Raw genomic sequence first — 18,384 nt, forward strand, 5'->3', positions numbered from 1 at the left:
AAAAAGGAAAATAATAAAAAGCAACCCTTTTGTCACGGGAATTACAACGGTCACACACAACTACCCATGGCATCCACGGTGACACGGGGGACACAGCGGGGGGGTGGCACAGGGTGGGGGCGTCCCCTCCCTCCCCTCCCCCGCTTTTCCCCTGTGCGAGGCTTTTTTTTTTTTTTTTTCATTTTTTTTTTTTTTTTTTCCTTTTTTTTTTTTCCCCTCCATTTTCAACTCTTTTTTTTTGTACTTTTTGTTCCTTTTATTTCCTTTTTAAAACAGTTCACGAGAAAATTCATGCGGAAGAGAGAGAGAGAGAGAGAGAGAGAGACACACGACGGCGTAGAAACCCCAAAACAGCCTCTAAGGAGAACCAGAAATTCCTTGTTTTTCCTTTTTTTTTTTGCTTTTTCTTCTCGGTTCGTCCTTTTTTTTTTTTTGTCCTTTTCAGAGTCGTAGCCTTTTTTTTTTTTTTTTTCTTTTTCTTCTCAGTTCGTCCTTTTTTTTTTTTTGTCCTTTTCAGAGTCGTAGCCTTTTTTTTTTGTTTGTTTGTTTTGAAACAACATCCAGACGAGTAAAGCGGGGAGCGCATGCAGCGGGCGCCTCCGGCACATGCACGATGCAGGCAGCGCTTGGCTTTGGGCTTTTTTTTTTTTTTGTCATTTTTACACGTTTTCCTCTTTTTTTAAAATGATTTTTGAAATGTTTTTTTACCTGGTCTGAACCAGAACTGAGTTGTTTTGTTAGTTTTGGGTGTTTTTGGTTGTTTTTTTGTTGTTGTCTTCTTGCTTCAGCGAGGGATTAGCGCGATGCCATGAAGGGGACGGACGCACACGCACGCGGGGACATCACGCTCACGGGGACACCAGCCGGGAAAAGGGGACACCGGGGGGGGCTTGGGGACCGCCTGGGGCCTGCCACCCCCTCACCCGGCGCTGCCACCCCCGGGTTTGTCACTGTCACCTCCCTGAGCGACGCCGAGCTGGGAGGGGTGGCCTGGGGACAAAGTGGGGGTGGGAAAAGGGACAACCCCCCCCCCCCCCCCCCCCACCGCCCCAAAATCGGTGACAGCTTGGGGACACCGGGGTGGGGACACCAAGGTGGGGACACTGAGGACAGCCCCCTCCAGTGTCATTTTTGGGCGTGTCCCCATGGAGGGCGGCAGTTGTCGCCTCCTCACGTGGGTGTCCCAACGGGGGTGGCAATTGTCACCCTCCCGTGGCATTTTTGAGGGTGGCATTGTGGGTTGCCACTTGTCACCCGCCTCATGTGGGTGTCCCCATGGAGGGTGGCAATTGTCACCTCCTCGTGTCCTTTCTGTGCTTGTCACCACCAGGGTGGCAATTGTCACTCCCCGCGACATTTCCGAGGGTGTCATGAAGGAGGATGGCATTGTCACCTCCCGTCTGGGCGTCCCCAAGGGGGGGGCATTGTCACCCATGGAGGATGGCATTGTCACCTCCATCTGGGTGTCCCCAAGGGAGTGGCATTGTCACCCTCAGTGTGGCTGTCCCCACAGGGGTGGCACTGTCACCCCAGTCTGAGTGTCCCCACAGGGATGGCATCGTCACCTCCATCTGGGTGTCCCCACAGGGGTGGCATTGTCACCCTCAGTGCGGTTGTCCCCAAGGGAGTGGCACTGTCACCTCCATCTGGGTGTCCCCACAGAGTGGCACTGTCACCTCCAGCCAGCAGAGCTCGGGAGCTGTCACCCCTCGGGTGACACAAGGTGACAGAGGGTGACAGCGCGGGGCAGGGGAGGGGACAGCGCCAGGTGCCACCTCCCGCCCGGCCCCGGAGCTGCGGCTTTGCTACAGAGAATTCACTTTGGTACCGAGAACAGAAATGAATTAAAAACGAAATTAATTCCAAACGCGTCAGTGGCTGCTATTGCTGCTGGCACTGGGGGACGGGCGGGGTCCCCGCGGCCACCAGGGGACACCTGGGGACAGCTGGGGACAAGGAGAGAGGGCGGGGACTCAGCGCGAAGCCGCTCTGGGAACCACAGGAGCTCTAAACCTAAGCAGGGATTTTAATTCCACCCCCTAAATAATACCGGACGTGATTTATTTATTTCTCTTCTTTTTCCTTTTTTTTTTCAGTTTTTTTAAAGTTTTTTTTCCCCTCTTTAAATATTTATATATAGATTTATATTACGTATATTATATATATATAATATGTAAATATATTTTTTAAAACAATATAAAATGTTAAGACACTTCACTTAAATGTAAAGAGTTGCTTTTTTTGCAATCCAAAGAAATTGCATCATGATTTTTTTTTTCCTTTTTTTTTAACCTTTCTTTTTTTTGGTCTTTTTTTTTTTTGGTTTTTTGTTCTTTTTTGTGTGTGTTTTCTCTTTGTTATTCAAAAAAAGGCTCTCGTTTCTTCTGTACAAAAATGATCGAGATACAAAAATCAAACAAATAAAAAAAACCAGAACACAAAATCAGAGGAGGGGGGAAAAGGAAGAAAAAAGGAATTGAAATTGAAAAAAAACCCCGAAAATAATCAACCCAAGGACGAAACAGAGAACGGAAGGAGTGATTGGATCTCGTGCTGCACACGCAGAGCACACGCACACACACACCTGGGCACACCTGGGCACACTTAGAGTACACCTAGAGTACACCTGGATCACACCTGGGCACAGCTGGGCACACCTGGGCACACCTGGGCACACCTGGGCACACTTAGAGTACACCTAGAGTACACCTGGGCACACCTGGGCACACCTGGGCACAGCTGGGCACAGCTGGGTGCACCTGGCACACCTGAGGGAGCACCTGGGCCACACCTGGAGCCCTCCTGGGCACAGGTGGGTACAGCTAGGGCACGCCTGGGGTGTACCTGGGCATACCTGGGGCCCACCTGGGCACACCTGGAGTGCACCTGAGCACACCTGGGCACACCTGGGACCACCTGGGACCACATGGGAACAGCTGGGCACACTTGGACACACCTGAGCCCACCTGGGCACACCTGGAGTGTACCTGAGCACACCTGGAGTGCACCTGTGGCACACCTGGGCACACCTGGGCACACCTGAGCCCACCTGGGCCCACCTGTGGCCCCGCTCCCCCCCAGGCTGGCCGGGGCCGGGGCTGCTCCCCCGGGGCTCCGGGTCCCGTCCCGCCCGCTCGTCCCCACCGGGAGGGGACAGAGCCGCGGCGGGGTGACCCCCCCGGCATCACCGCACCCCCCGGCCGCTAGGTCCCGGCCCCCTCCCCAATTCACGCCCTGCGGCCCCTCCGGCACTCCCGGGGACCCCCTCGAGGGGACGCGGTGGCGGCGGCGGCGGCGGCAGCGCCCCGGGGTGTCCCCGAGCCCCGGGGTGTCCCCGAGCCCCCGGCCCCGCCCGCCACCCACCGGCGAGCCCCGGCCGGAGCTGTCCTCTCCTCCTGCGGGGACAAGGCGGCCGCTCCCGGGGCGCTCGGGGGTCGCTCCGGGGGTCGCTCCGGGGGTCGCTCCGGGGGTGTCTTCGGCGGCCGCTGCTTCCCGATTTTCCGCGCGGGGGGAGCTGGAAGCTGCTCCTGGCCGGACGCTGGTGGGGGGAAGCTCTGAGAGCTCTTAAATAAACAGAAAAGAACGAAAAAAATCCAAAAAAAAAAAAAAGGAGGGGAGGGGAAAGGGGGGGAAAAGAGGGGAGGGGGGACCAAACCAACAGAGATCCAGAGGGGAGGGAAGAACAGGAGAAAAGGAGGGAAAAAAGAGAGAGAGAGAAACAGAAAGTGGCTGGTTGGCCATGGCGGAGAGGAGGGGACACACACGTCGGGCCGAGGCGCGGCACAGGCGACACAACAAAAGTTCTTTTGGCGGAGCGGAGGCGACAAAAACATGGATCGAACAGAAAGAGGAGGGGACAGAGGTGGCGGATTCCCTCCAGAGCGCCTCAAGGAGAAGCCAAGTCCCAGGGAGGAAGAGGAGCCCGAGGAAGAGAGGAGGAGCCGGGCGGAGCTGGCAGGGGCGCTCAGAATGAGATGGAGGAGTTCCTGGCCCCAAAGGAAGTCAATACGGGGATGGATGTTCTGCCAGCTGCGGGCTTTTCTGAGACCGTGGGGGAGGTCTCACTGGCCTCTTTAGATGGTCTAGTGGCCTGGAAAGAAAAGCAAGATTCAAGGAGGACGAGGAGGAGGAGAAAGGGGCGGAAAGTCCAAAGAAAAATAAAAGAGAAAGCTTAAAAAAAAAAAAAAAAAAAAAAAAAAAAGAAAAAAAAAAAAAAAAAAAAAAAAAAAAAAAAAAAAAAAAAAAAAAAAAGAGAGCCCCCCTTCCAGCTGCACCTGGAATTTCACCCCCAGCTGAAGAATTTTCCCCAAAAGCAGGGGGGTATCCCCAGCGTGGCCACAGCCCCAAATTCCCAAATGTCCCCTTCCTGCAGAGCCACTCCCAGTGTCCCCCTCAGCCCCTGCCTGTTGTCCTGGCTCTGTGGGATGGATCCCATGGAAAACTGGGACGGCAGAGCTCTGGACACATCGTTTTTAGTGGAAACAACTCAAAATTTCTGCTGCTCTGGGGCTGCCCAAGCAGCTGGATGGGAGTGGAGGGAGCAGATTCCACACACAGGTCACAAGGGTGGGCAGGGCTAATCAGTGCAACTGAATTGAAAAGAAAAAAATGTGAATAAATTAAGTTTAAACTAAAAACTAAACACAAAAAAAAAACCTAAAAAACTTTAAAAAAAATTTAAAAATTAAAAAAAAGGAACATTTTAGGTTTTTTCACTGCTGTTTTTTAAATAGGAATTTGAAGTCCTCTGTGCTTGTCTGTTTGCTAGGAGCAGTTTGAGACACTGTTACTGTTTTGAAATGCATGCATGTTACAAGATGAAAAAAAAAAAAAAAAAAAAAAAAAAAAAAAGAAAAAAAAGAAATAAAAAAAAAAAAAAAAAAAAAGAGGAAAAAACCAACAGGAACAAGGACAGGAAAAACCCAAAAACAACCGAGAAGCAAAGGGAGCTCGTTCAGAAGCAGCACTGAGTCAGGCCTGAGGTCAAGCAGCTGGAAAGGGCCACCACAGAGAGCGCGACAAGAGCGGGTCCCACGCGTCACTGCAGGGGCAGGGGACGGCCCGCGAGGAGAGGACGGACGGACGGACAGACGGGCACGCGGACACACAGGCACACACAGCCGGGGGGGCACAGGGGACACGGGGGAGGCACAGGGGGGACAAGAAGGGCAGCGTTAGAGCGGGCACAGCCCCCGGGGCAGCGCCCGAGGGTGGCCGTGCCCACCCTGTCCCTGTCCCTGTCCCCGCTGTGCCAGGGGGGCACGGGCACGGCCCGACCCGGCTCGGGAATGACGCCGAGAATCCCCCAGGGATGAGGAGAGGGATCCGGGATCCTCCAGCCCCGCCGTGCCCCCAGTGAGGGAGGAGGGGGGTGGGCACCCCCAAATCCTGCACGGGGACAAAAGTGACACGGAAAAGTCCTGCTGAGGCCACCCCAGCGAGGGCCACGGGGGACTGAGATGTCACCAAGGTGGTGACACCGGACAGCCGGGGCTGGGCTGCTGGGTGGCCTCCAGGGGAGGGGACCTGGTGGCCCCAGGGGTCAGGAGATGCTTCCCAGCCCCTCAGGTTTGTCCGGAGCAGGGGGAATCCAGAGGGAACTCCCTGCCCACCCCGATTCCACTGGGAATCCAGAGGGAACCCCCTGTGCCCCCCCCCGATTCCACGGGGAATCCAGAGGGAACCCCCTGCCCCCCCCGATTCCACGGGGAATCCAGAGGGAAGCCCCTGCCCCCCTGATTCCATGGGGTGGGACAACCTCGCATGCCAGAGGGGACACTCAGGGACACCCCGAGCTCAAGGACCTCAAAAAACCCCCAAAAACCTCAAAAACCCAGAAAAACCCTCCAAAAACCACAAAAAACCCTCCAAAACCCTCCTCCCTGGGGAGGTTTTCCCACTGGGAAGGGAGCAGCCGAGGGGGGTTTGACCCCTTTTTGCCCACAGGTGCCCGTTTTGCTCATTCCACGTTTTCCCCCCCAGTCCCTGCTGCGAGCAGCCGGGAAATCCTTCGCTCTGTCCGGCGGGGTGAGGGAGGCACGAGGATGAGCAGAATCGGGTTTATTGCACGGTTTGGGGGTGGAAAAGGGGTCAAGACACAGAGCGGGGCCAGAGCGGGGGGCCAGGTGAGCCCGCCCGTGCTGCTGCTGCCCAGCCGGGGGGAAAGGGGGGCTGGGACGGGGGGGACAGGTCAGCAGGGAGGGAGCGGGGCCACCCAAGTGGCTGTGATCCCCTGGGCTGTGGCCCGGGCCAGCCGGGAATGCACGGCCAGCACTGGGGTGACAGCAGGGACAGAGGGGGGGAGCCCCGGAGCTGCCCCCGGGGTGGGGAGGGGTCAGCGCTGGCTGCTGGCTGCTGGGGATGCTCCATCCCACCCCAAAACGCTTCTCTTCCAGCTGCTGTGGCCCGCTCACCCTGTCCCCACGGTGCCACCACCCCGCCTGCGACAGCCACAAGCTGCTTCTGTGGGTGCTCGGGGCGGGGGGGGTCCCGGCTCCCCAAAACCTCCCCAGGCAGGGAATCCCCGTCCCCAGAGCTCAGGTGGCTCTGCCACGCTCATCAGCACGGCCAAGGAGGTGGCACTGTCCCCCGGGGCGAGGGGACAACGCCGGGGCTCAGCCATCCCCTCAGGGTGACAGCCAGCGCTGGGGACAAGCGCGGCCGCAGCCTCACCCCACAGCGAGGATGAGTTTGTGACTCTCTCGTGTCTCTGTCCCCCCCAGGGCGGGCACAGAGTGTGACAAGAGCCCCTCCCCACCGCCACCAGCGCGTCCCCTTGTCCCCAAGCCGGCTCGGCCAAAGCCAAGGAGGCACCGAGGAGGAGAGAAGGCAGTCCCAAAACTCATCCCCCCGGGGCTGTGCCCGGCTCCGGCCGTGCCCGAGGGCGCTGCCAGGGCGGCGGGCAGCCCTGGGGCGGCTCTAGGGGTGCAGTACCTGCTGCTGGCCCTGGATCCGCATGTACTCCATGCGCTGCTTGATGTGCTTGCCCTTGTCGGGGCTGCCCTGCTGGCCCTGCTTCAGCCGCGACGCCGGATTCACCACCTTCATGGCCGGGATGGAGACGCCACCGCTCTGCCGGGACACAAAATCCGGAGGGAAAGGGTTAAAATTGGCCGGCGGAGCCCCCGCGGCACCGCTGGGTGCCCGGAGCTGCGCCGCCCCTGCCAGCACAGCCCGTGGGGACGAGGCCAGGCCAGGAGCAGGTCACCGGCTCGCCCCGAGCTCCAAACCCCGCCGGACTTACCGGGAGGCACCCGGGAGGGAGTTTAGGGACACACGGCAAACACCGGGACACCGAGGGCGGGACAGGACAGCCCGCGGGGCCAAGAGAGAGGGAAAGAGGCGGCGGCAGGCAGAAGCAGATTCCAGGTGGGAACGGCGGCAGTGGGAGTGCAGAGGAGTTTATTCGCTGTGCACAGGTGAGGATACACAGGCGGCAGTGCCACACACCCCCGTGTCCCCTCCCGTGCCAAGGTCCCCTCCCGGTGGCCTCCTGCCTGTCCTGTTGCAGCCCAGGTTGGGGAATCCATGGCTCGGGAGAACCCCGGGATCCTCCCGGGGGGCACACGGGGAGTTCCCGCACCCCGCAGCACGAGGAAATCCTCCAAGGATGGAATATCCTCAGCTGGAAGGAGCCCACGAGGATCGTCAGAGAAATCCCAGCTCTGGAGAGCCCCACAAGAGCCTGTGCCACACCGTCCCCAGCATTCCAGCACTGGGAATGCTCAGAATCCCTGGAATGCGGCACCAGCCCCGCCTGCCCTGCTCTGCTTTAGGACTGACCCATCACAGCCTCTCCCGCCTGACTCTGAGCCTGGCTTTGCCCAGCCCCAGCAGAAATCTATCCCGCAGCTCCACTTCCCGTTTCCCGGGAAAACAAACTGGGAAAATTGCAGCTACAGCCCCGTTGAGCCGGGAGAGCCCCCCGAGGAGGGAGAGAACGGCTCCAAATGGAAAAGGAGATTTATTCCCCAGCGCTGACTGTTAATAAAGGAGCAGGTTGTCGTCGCAGCAGAGCTCAGGGCATTTTTCCCCTCCCTGTTTTTTTTCCCAGATATTCAGCTGGATTCCAGCAGAAAGCAATTTGGGATGGCTTCAGGGAGCTCGTGGTTTAATTGGGAAAAACATCTGCCAGGCTCCGGCTGCCGCTCGTTAGGAGAGGGATTTTATGGAAAATGGTGAAACTGAGAGCGGTGCTACGGCACCCAGCCCTGGCCGATCCTGTGGGATCCTCTTGGACCCTGTGGGATGCTTGTGGATCCCACAGGATCCCATGGGATGCTGCCGGACCCCGTGGGATGATCTTGGACCCCACAGGATGCTCTTGGATCCCGTGGGATGCCCATCCTGGACCTGGTGCTTCAAAATCCTGCCAGGGCAGAAGAATCCCCCTCATCCAGGTGTAATTCCAGGATGGGATCAGCCAGCACCACCCGGAACCGTGTCCCTTCCAGCTCCTGCCTCGCTCACTCCTGCCCTTCCCAAAGCCCTCCAGGTGTCAGGGAGAAGAGGAAGATTCGTTCTGGCCCCCGGCTCTGCCTGGAGGTGGAGTCACAGAGAGGGAGCAGGCAGAGGAAGAGACATCAGAGTGAGTCCAGGGCAGAGCAGGGCACGGGGGAGAAGAGAAAATGAACCTGGGGAGCGCCGGGGGGCAGCTGCGGCTTGGGGAGCAGCGCTGGCTTGGTCCTGCTCGGAGAGGGGCTCTTGGCAGCGCCATCCCTGGCCTGGCTGAGGTCCAGCGCGGTGTCACCGTCGCAGCCTCCGTGCCCGAGGTCCCCCAGGCTCCTCGCGGCCTCCTGGGATCCCAGCGCGCTCTTGGGGAACGCGAATTCCACGGCGGGGTGGCTGCTGATCTCGCTGATGGTCATTTCCAGCTCGCGGATGGTTTCCTCCAGGCTGTCCAGTCTCTGGTAGGTGTCCTCGTAAATCTCCTTCTTGCCCGGGGCCGCGGGGGACAGGCGGCCTCTGCAGAGCCCCTCCGCCGCTCTCCCCGCCGCTCCGGGGTCGCCCCGGGCAGCCGGAGCCCCTCCGTCCCATCCCGGAGGTGCCGTGGCGAGGCTGGAGCGGGCCGGGATCCGCTCCAGGGGCGGCTGCTCCTCCCGGGAAGGTCCCGCTGCCCTCGGGGCGGGATCCGCGCCCGCGGGAACCCCGGGATGCGCCCCCGGGCTCTCCTCCCTCCATGCGGCTTTGGGAGCCCCAGCCGAGTGTCCAGGAGCCAGCCTGGCTCCAGTCTGGGAGTCCCCATGGCCAGCGGGAATTTGGGGAATGATCCCGGCACCCACGGAGGGCAGCGCGGTCGCCGCAGCCCCGGCAGCGTCCCCGCGGCTCCGAGGAGGCTGCGCAGCCTCGGGACTTTGGGAACAAGCCTTGTCACCGCCTCCTGGCCTGCTGGCAGCGCCCAGAGCCGCGTCGCCTCTTTGTCCCCCCATTTTATCCCTCGGCAAAGGCGGGGCTGCCAAGGGAAACGCCCGGGATGCGCTGCCGGGGGGCTGCGGGGCTGGAGGGGCTTCCTGTGCCAGCGGGGACTTTGGGGAGCTGCCAGGAGCCGCCACACGGCCTGCCCTTGTCCCCTCGGGTGGCAGCTGCCCTCCTGCTGCTGCGCTGCCCGGTGCCACCCACAGCTCCGGCTCGGCGTCGGGGGACGGCGGCTCCGACACCCACTCGGTGAGCACGATCTGGGGCAGGGAGAACGCCCGGCTGGCCGGGGCTGCCGGCGCCAGCGGCTCCTAGGTAGAGAATTCAGACAGGTTAGGGGCCAGGTGGCAGCGGGGCTTGCCTGGGGAGGCACCACGGGGTGCCACAAATTATTGGGGTCCCCCCACGCCGGCGCTTCGGGGCACGGCAGAGTTCCAGGAGGGAGAGGGGCTCAGTCCTCTGGTCCATCCCATATGGCCCAGCGGGATTCACGGCAGGGACAGGGGCTGGAGGGGATTGCTCAGCCCCCTCCTCCAGCCCTACATCCCACAGGGATCCAGAACATGGACAGAGGATGGAAAGGGATGCTCAGTTCCCTCCTGTCCAGCCCTACATCCCACAGGGATCCAGAGCATGGACAGGGAATGTGGGGGAAGCTCAGCTCCCTCCTCCAGCCCTGCATCCCTGTGGGACCCAATGGACAGGGATGCTCAGCTCCCCCTTGTCCAGCCCTACATCCCACAGGGATCCAGAGCATGGACAGGGAATGTGGGGGAAGCTCAGCTCCCTCCTGTCCGGCCCCGACATCCCAGTGGAGCAAAAAACTTCAAATACAAAAGCAAGCTGGTGTTTGTGCACCTCCCGAACAACTTTGGAAATCCGGCTGCCACCAGCAGAAATCCAGCCGGGATTTCTCTGTGCTGGTACCAACTGGGAGCACTGGTGTGAGCTCCAGTGGGGCTGAGCCATCCCAACCGAGCTGCCGAGGGGCACCCGACCTTTCCCACCCTGAGGGGCCGAAAATCCCCCAGAAAATGCTGCTGTTCCTGCCCCACTTCCCTGTTCCCGTCCTGAGGGACATCCCTGGGATCCTGCGGGACCCGAGCAGGGCAGGGGAGCTGGAGGATGCCCTGGCAGAGCCGGTGCCCCTGCAGCTGCCCCGAGCTGAGCACCAGCTCTGGGGCTGCAGCCGGGCCCATCCCAGCTCCGGAGCAGAGGGACAGAGGGACAATCCAGCCCTGGGGTCCCAGGAGAGGGGGACACCCAGTGAGGGGCCAGACCCTCCCCAGGAGCTGCCGGGATGAGCCAGAGCTGCCCTGGCTGCTGGCATGGCAGGAGCCCCTGTCCTGCTCTTTGCCCCCCACCTGGGCATTCCCTGCCCCTTCCTGGAATTCCCTGCTCCTTCCTGGAATTCCCTGCTCCATCCTGGAATTCCCTGCTCCGTCCTGGCGTTCTCTGCTCCATCCTGGCATTCCCCACTCTGTCCCGGCATTCCCTGCTCCATCCTGGAATTTCCTGCTCCGTCCTGGCATTCCCCACTCTGTCCTGGCATTCCCTGCTCCATCCTGGCATTCCCTGCTCCATCCCAGACCCTCTCCAGGCATTTTCCTCTTGCTCTTCCCACCCTGGACATTCCCTGCTCCCCCGAGCATTCCCTGCTCCGTCCCAGCCGCTCTCCAGGTTCTCTCCACCCCAGAGCCCCGCACGGATCTCAGGATCGCTGGGATGGGGCCGGACCTGACTCCGGGCAGACCCCAACCACCGGACTCTGCCCCAAGCCCTCCCTTTCCGTGCACCCGGGGCGGGGTCTCCCCCGCACCGCCCGCCCCCCGGGCCCCCGCCGTGCCGTGCCCCGGGCGGTGCCAGGCGGCCCGGGAGCTCCCGGGAGCCGCGGCCGTGGGTTAGTGCTGGCTCCGGTGCGCGTCAGTGCCGGCAGCGAGGCAGTGAGCACAGAAGGTGGTAATTAGTGGGTTAAACCAGAGAAAAGCAGCAGAGGTGAGCTGAGAGGAGGCAGAGGAGGAAGGTGAGAGCGCAGCCCCGTGGAGCCGTTACCTTCCATCCTTCGGCTGCCACCGCGGCTCCGTGGGGCCACGGCTCGGAGTGGCGCGGGGACACGGCCTCGAGGGGGTCACAGCGGGGCTCGGGGAGGAAAGGGGAGGCTGAGCTCCGCTGAAACACCTGGGGAGTCAAACAGGGCCGTTGGAGGGAGGGAGGGGCAGCCTGGGCCGCAGCGGGCTCCCGGAGGGCACGGCCTGAGAGGGGGGTGGCGGCTGGCAGGGGCAGAACTGTCCCCCGAGCTGATGGCAGGGCCACCTGTCCCCTGTGCTGCTGGCAGAGTCAGCTGTCCCCATGCCAGCTGTGGCATCAGAGCTCTGGCCAGCAGAGTCACTGGGCTCCCAGCCAGGAGAGTCACTGGTCCTCAGCTGTCAGTGTCACTGCTCCCCTGGCCAGCAGTGTCACCCATCCCCTGGCCAGCAGTGTCACCTGTCCCCCAGCCAGCAGTGTCACTGCTCCCCTGGCCAGCAGTGTCACCTGTTCCCTTGCCAGCAGTGTCACCTGTCCCCCAGCCGGCAGTGTCACCTGTCCCCCAGCCGGCAGTCTCACTGCTCCCCTGACCAGCAGAGTCACCCGTTCCCCTGGCCAGCAGGGTCACCTGTGCCTTCACCAGCAGTGTCACCTGTCCCCTGACCAGCAGGGTCACCTGTGCCTTCACCGGCAGTGTTACCTGTCCCCTGACCAGCAGTGTCACTTGTCCCCTGGCCAGCAGTGTCACCTGTTCCCTTGCCAGCAGTGTCGCCTGTCCCCCAGCCAGCAGTGTCACTGCTCCCCTGGCCAGCAGGGTCACCTGTCCCCTGGCCAGCAGTGTCACTGCTCCCCTGGCCAGCAGTGTCACCTGTGCCTTCACCAGCAGTGTCACCTGTCCCCCAGATGGCAGTGTCACTGCTCCCCTGGCCAGCAGGGTCACTGGCCCAGTCTGGCAGCACCACTGGTCCAGTTCTCCTGCCTGCAGCAGCATCACCTGTCCCACAGCTGCAGCATCACCTGTCCCCTCTGTCATCACCTGTCCCACACCTGCACCATGCCCAGTTCTCCCTCCTGGAGGAAAAGCATCCAAGGAAAACCAGCCAAGGAAAAAACATCCAAGGAGAAACCACCCAAGGGAAACCATCCAAGAAAAAAACATCCAAGGAAAACCATCTAAGGGAAACCATCCAAGAAAAAACCAACCAAGAAATAACCACCCCATCGCCACTGGAGAGGAGCAGAAGGAGCACCCAGCTGTGGAGCACCCAGCTGTGCAGCACTCAGCTGTGGAGCACCCAGCTGTGCATCACCCAGCTGTGCAGCACTCAGCTGTGCATCACCCAGCTGTGCATCACCCAGCTGTGCATCATCCCGGTGTGCATCACCCAGCTGTGCATCACCCCGGTGTGCAGCACCCAGCTGTGCAGCACTTGTCCCTGGTGATGCCACCTCTCTGTCCCCGCAGCCACAGGAGGTGCCAGTGCCGGGGATGTCACACCCCGCCCCGAGCTGTCCCCGAGCAGAAGGGCGGTGTCACCTGCGGGGCGGTGTCACCTGCGGGGGGGTGTCACCTGCGGGGCGGTGTCACCTGACGGGTGGTGTCACCTGCGGGCGGGGTCCGAGGTCCCGCCCCCTCCCGCGCTCACCTCCAGCTCGGCGATGATCCGGTCCTCGTCGTCGTCGTCCTTGACGGCCGAGGCGATGATGGGAGGGGTGGAGGCGGGCCGGACCACCTCGGACACCGCCCGCCTCAGCTTCACCTGCGGCTTCGGCGTCTCCAGCTCCTCCGACTCCGCCTTCTGCCGGGGGGAGCGGGCCGTGAGGGCCGGGGGCACCGGGAGACACCGGGGAGGGGGCACCGGGGGGGCCGGGGGACAGCGGGAGGGGTCGCGCTGCCCATGCCAGCCCAGCGGCCATCCTCACCTTGATAAAGCCGGGCTCCTTCTTGCTGGTGACAATGACCTCGCCGCTGCGGGTCGTGGTCAGCCCGTGCGACGAGGGGAAGCTGCGGCGGGGCGGGGGAGGCGGCGGCGACTTGGAGGGTTTCTCGGTGCGGTACCGCGGCACCGTCAGCTCGTCTGGGCACAAAGGGGGCTCTGAGGGCACCGCGCCTGGCCCTGCCCCTCTCACCCAGCCCCCCGCCTCGGGGACAGCACCTCGCACCCCCAGTTTCGCCTCTGGAGGCGACCCCGACCCTCCCCACCCGTACCTGAGCCCCGGCGGCCGTTGGGGTCCCCTTTGCCCCCCGATTTGGGGGTGTGCTGTGCCTTGGAGGGTTTGTGCTCGGGCGTGGAGGCGGCGCTGCCGCTGCCCGGGGTTTGTTTGTGCTTGGCGGCGAATTCCAGGTCGGGGATGGCCTTCATGAGCTCGGCCTGGGTCTCCTCCAGGAGCCGGTTGATGTCCTTGGCGCTGTACTGGGTGAGCGCCGCCCGCTTCTCCTCCCAGTCGCGCTCGGCCGCCTGCGGACACAGAGCCCGCTCCAGCCCCGGCACGACGGGACCCCACAGCCCCCGGCACCCCCAGGCCCGCTGCGAGGAGCTGGGGGGTGGATTTTTACCCCAAATTTCACAGAATTCACAGAATCTCCGGGTTGGAAGAGATCTCCAAGATCATCGAGCCCAACCCAGCCCCAGCACCTCAATAAAACCCTGGCACCCAGAGCCACATCCAGCCTTGGTTAAACACCTCCAGGGCTGTGCCCACCAGTCCCTCTTTCTGTGAAGGATTCTTTCCTGATGCCCAGCCTAAACTGCCCCCGGCACAGCTGGAGGCTGTGTCCTCTTCTCCTGGTGGTCACTCCAGAGGAAATGACCTTGTGGGAATGGTGTGAGCACAAAGAACAGAAGAGAATTCCCAGGTTGGAAGAGATCCCCAAGATCATGAAGCCCAACCCAGCCCCAGCACCTCAACTAACCCTGGCACCCAGTGCCAATCCAGGCTTTGTTAAACACACCCCGGGATGGGGGCTGCACCCTTCCCCAGGCAGCCATTCCAGAACTTTATCACCCGTGCTGTAAAAACTTTTTCCTGATATCCAACCTAAATTTCCCTAGGCACAGCTGGAGGCTGTGTGCTCTGGTTCTGTCAGTGCTGCCTGCAGACAGAGCCCAGCCCCAGGTGAGCACAGGCACCTTCCAGGAGCTGTGCAGAGCGATGAGGGCCCCCCCGAGTCTCCTTTTGTCCAGGTGAGCACCCCCAGCTCTCACCCCACCCCACCCCTGCAGCAGAAGCTCCACCGAGGAGCAGCAGGGCAGGCACCGCTCCCCTTCCCATTTTCACCTTCCCAGACCCTCCGGAGGCGCCCCCCCCGAGCTGAGCCCCCCCGGCCGGGCTCTCACCTCCACGGACACGGCTTTGTCCACGCTCTTCTTGCTGGGGGTCTCGGGCCCCGTCTGCGTCTTGGCGGGCACCATCTCCGGGGCTCGCGAGGGGTTATTGCTCTTGCCGGGGTGGCTCTGGGGCTGGGGGGCGAAGCCCAGGGGCTCGGGGGTGCCCGTCAGGTGGTGCAGGCTCACGGGAGGGCTGGTGGGCATCTCCAGCTCCAGCCCCTTGCCGAAATCCGTCTCCGGGGCCACCTTCTTGGGCGACTGGCTCAGGCTGCTGGGCGAGCTCCACACGCCCTCGTCCACTTGTCTAGGGCAGAGCGGGGGCACTCAGGGGCCGTGGGGCGCGGGGGGGAGCACAAAATCCTGATTTCCTGAAGGCTGAGGTGCCCTGCGTTGGGCTTGGTGCTGTTTTTGGGGGGACTGTCCACCCTCTCGAGCCCGGCAGGAAATGGGATCCCCCTAAACCTTCCCCTGCTCCAGATCTGGGCGGATCCGCCCTTGGGATTGAGGATTTATTCGGGATGAGGGCGCTGCAGGATCCTACAGGCTTGGTTCTCTGGAAAACCGGGCTAGAGCAGAGCCCGGGGCCATCCCAGAGGGCAGCCGGGCTGGAATGTCGCTAATGGGATCCTAATGGGATCCTAATGGGATCGGGCAGCGAAATCCGCCCAGCTCCAGGAGAGGACTTTCCTCTGGGAGAGGATTTTTCCACCACAGAACAGCTCCCTCTCCTTGGGAAAGAGCTTTCTGCTCACGCCAAGGGCTGTGTGCCCATCCTGATGTCAAATCCTGCTTTATTCCCTAGGAAAAATGAGGCTTTTATCAAAAGAGAGGGTCCCACACAAGCCTGGAAAGGACTGAGAGTGTTTTTGGGGTCCTTCAGCAGAAAAACGAGGCTTTCACCAAAAAGGGTTCCCACCCACTCCTGGAGAGGGCCATGAGGGTGTTTTTGGGGTTCTTTAGCAGAAAAATTAGGCTTTTATGAAAAGAGGGAGTCCCTGGAAAGGACTGAGGGTGTTTTTGGGGTCCTTCAGCAGAAAATGATCATTTTATGCACACCCCTGGGATCCCCTCCCGCCCTGAGAGCTCGGGATGCGCAGAGAGGAGGCGGCACAGAGGGGACAAAGTCGGGGCTCACCTGCGGATCTGGGCCAGCGTGTCGGTGACGCTCTTGCAGCGCTTGAGGAGCCCGTCCAGGCGGTTGGGCTCCTCCTTGAGGAACTTGACGGCCTCCACCTCCACCCGCAGCACCACCCGCATCTTGCTCTGCAGGCTGGGGAACTGGGCTGCCGGGGGACACCGCTGTCACCGCCGCGCCCCTGCCCCCGGGCTGGCACTGCCGGGACCCCGCGCCGCGCCCGTCCTGCCCTAATTGCCCAATTAACCCTAATTGGGGGCCCAGCCCCCGAGGGCAGCGTGGAGCTGTCCCCTCCACAACTGTGGCACCGGGCATGGCGCTGAGGGGCGCCTGGGAGGGCAGGGCACCACCCTGGCAGGGGCAAACCCACAGGGAGATCCTGGAGAATGCCAGGGGAAAACAAAAATCCCGGAGATCCTGGGGAATCCCAGGGGAAAACACAAATCCACACAAATCCGGGAAATCCTGGAGAATCCCAGGGGAAAACACAAATCCAGGAGATCCTGGAGCATCCCAGGGGAAAACACAAATCCAGGAGATCCTGGAGAATCCCAGGGGAAAACACAAATCCAGGATATCCTGGAGAATCCCAGGGGAACACACAAATCCAGGAGATCCTGGAGCATCCCAGGGAAAACACAAATCCAGGAGAATCCTGGAGCATCCCAGGTGCACACACCAATCCAGGAGATCCTGGAGCATCCCCAGGCAGGGATGGAGCACGGATGGAGCAGGGAAGCTCCGGAAGGTTCCGTTTGCCCCCCCGGCCCCTCCTCACCCTTCAGGTCCGTCAGGGTCTCCCCCAGCTGCTTGAGCACCACGGCCTTTTCCTCCAGCTCCTGCGCCGGGATCAGCCGGTGGTTGTGGGCCAGATCCTTCTGGATCTTCTCCACGGACTTCTCCAGGTCGCTGGGAGGGCAGGGGGAGGGCAGGGGGTCACTGGGGGGTCACTGGGGGGTCACTGCTGAGTCAGGAGGGTGGAGAGCCCCGAGGGTGACACCGGGCCGAGGACCCCTCCTCACTCAGGGATGTGGTCACTGGGCTGAGACCCCTCCTCGTGCTGGGATGGGGACCCCTCCTCATGTAGGGACGTGGTCACTGCGTGGGGGCCCTGATCTGGGCACATGGTCACTGTGTGGGGACCCTGATTTGGGGACACGGTCACTGTGTGGAGACCCCCTCATTTGGGAACATGGTCACTGCGTGGGCACCCCAACTCGGGCCCACGCCCTGGGCAGTGCCGAGCTGCTCTCTGTCCCCCTGGACAGTGCAGAACTGCTCTCTGTCCCCCTGGGCGGTGCCGAGCTTCTCTCTGTCCCCCTGGGCAGTGCCGAGCTGCTCTCTGTCCCCCCTGGGCGGCAGAACTGCTCTCTGTCCCCTGGGCGGTGCCGAGCTTCTCTCTGTCCCCCTGGGCAGTGCAGAACTGCTCTCTGTCCCCCGGGGGGACTGTCTCGTGGCCCCCCCCCCCCGGGCAGTGCCGAGCTGTCCCCCGGTGTCTCCGGGGCCCCCGCCGGGCTCACTTGAGCTGCTGGCTGATGAGCTCCTCCTCGTTGAGGTAGCGCAGCCGCTCCTCCTCCACCAAGCTGCGCTGGCGCTGCAGCGGGTCCTCGTGCTTGCGCATCGTGTCCGTCACCCGCACGCTCAGCTCCGTCTCCGTGCGCCGCAGCAGCGACTTCACCGCCTCCTGGTTCTGCAGCTGCGGGGAGGAGGAGGAGGAGGAGAGGAGGGGGGTCAGGCTGGGAGAGACCCCTGGAGGGAGCAGCCCTGAGCTGGGCAGGGAGGGATCCCTCTGGGCCTGGATTTGGGAAAGATCCCTGGGGTTGGATTTGGGAAAGATCCCTGAGCTGGGCACAGAGAGGGATCCCTGGGCCTGGATTTGGGAAAGATCCCTGAGCTGGGCTTGGAGGGATCCCTGGGGTTTGATTTGGAAAAAATCACTGGAGTTGGATTTGGGAAGGATCCCTGGGGTTGAAGTGGGGAGGGATCCTTGAACTGGGTGTGGGGACAGATCTCTGGGGTCAGATTTGGGAAGGATCCCTGAGCTTTGGGAAAAATCTCTGAGCCCACAGTGGTGAAGGATCCCTGAGCTGGACATGGGGAAGGATCCCCGAGTTTGGATTCGGCGAGGATCCCCAAGCTCATCTCCAGGACGGATCCCTGAGCTCTCCCACACCAGCCCCAGTGCACAAAAAGGATTTTCCCATCCCAACCCAGTAAGAGCTGGCTCAATTTCGGGGTCCCCCTGCCCCCGGCACCCACCTGCAGCTTCTTGAGCTGCTGCAGCTGGTTGCGGAGGTCGCTGGCGTTCTGCTGCAGGTCGTGCAGGTGCAGCTGCATGTGCAGGCGGGTGATGGCCGTGGGCTGCCCCGCCGGGGTGCTGGTGGCTGAGGGCGGTGGCGGCGCGGGCACCGGGGTGCCCATGCCACTGCGGCTGGTGGCTGGGGGGGCAAGCAGAGGCTGCTGAGGGGTTTTGGTGCCTAT

At 61.8% G+C, this 18,384-nt stretch overlaps 1 protein-coding gene across 1 annotated transcript in view; it reads right to left on the reverse strand.

Moving 5' to 3' along the window:
* Window positions 1–3,727: 3,727 nt before the first annotated feature.
* Window positions 3,728–18,384, reverse strand: part of SRCIN1 (SRC kinase signaling inhibitor 1) — a 46,396-nt gene continuing 31,739 nt past the window's right edge. The window contains exons 11-20 of the mRNA XM_041471600.1: window positions 18,163–18,341; window positions 17,424–17,599; window positions 16,682–16,812; window positions 15,904–16,051; window positions 14,778–15,072; window positions 13,649–13,898; window positions 13,363–13,517; window positions 13,086–13,238; window positions 6,934–7,071; window positions 3,728–4,090 (exon numbers count right to left, since the gene is read on the reverse strand). Of these exons, the coding sequence (XP_041327534.1) occupies window positions 3,965–4,090; window positions 6,934–7,071; window positions 13,086–13,238; window positions 13,363–13,517; window positions 13,649–13,898; window positions 14,778–15,072; window positions 15,904–16,051; window positions 16,682–16,812; window positions 17,424–17,599; window positions 18,163–18,341 (1,751 nt within the window). The 3' untranslated portion in view covers window positions 3,728–3,964. The remainder of the gene's footprint in view (window positions 4,091–6,933; window positions 7,072–13,085; window positions 13,239–13,362; window positions 13,518–13,648; window positions 13,899–14,777; window positions 15,073–15,903; window positions 16,052–16,681; window positions 16,813–17,423; window positions 17,600–18,162; window positions 18,342–18,384) is intronic.

This window comes from Pyrgilauda ruficollis, unplaced genomic scaffold, assembly GCF_017590135.1.
Source record: "Pyrgilauda ruficollis isolate IOZ18807 unplaced genomic scaffold, ASM1759013v1 scaffold270, whole genome shotgun sequence".
NCBI classification, from domain to species: Eukaryota; Metazoa; Chordata; class Aves; order Passeriformes; family Passeridae; genus Pyrgilauda; species Pyrgilauda ruficollis.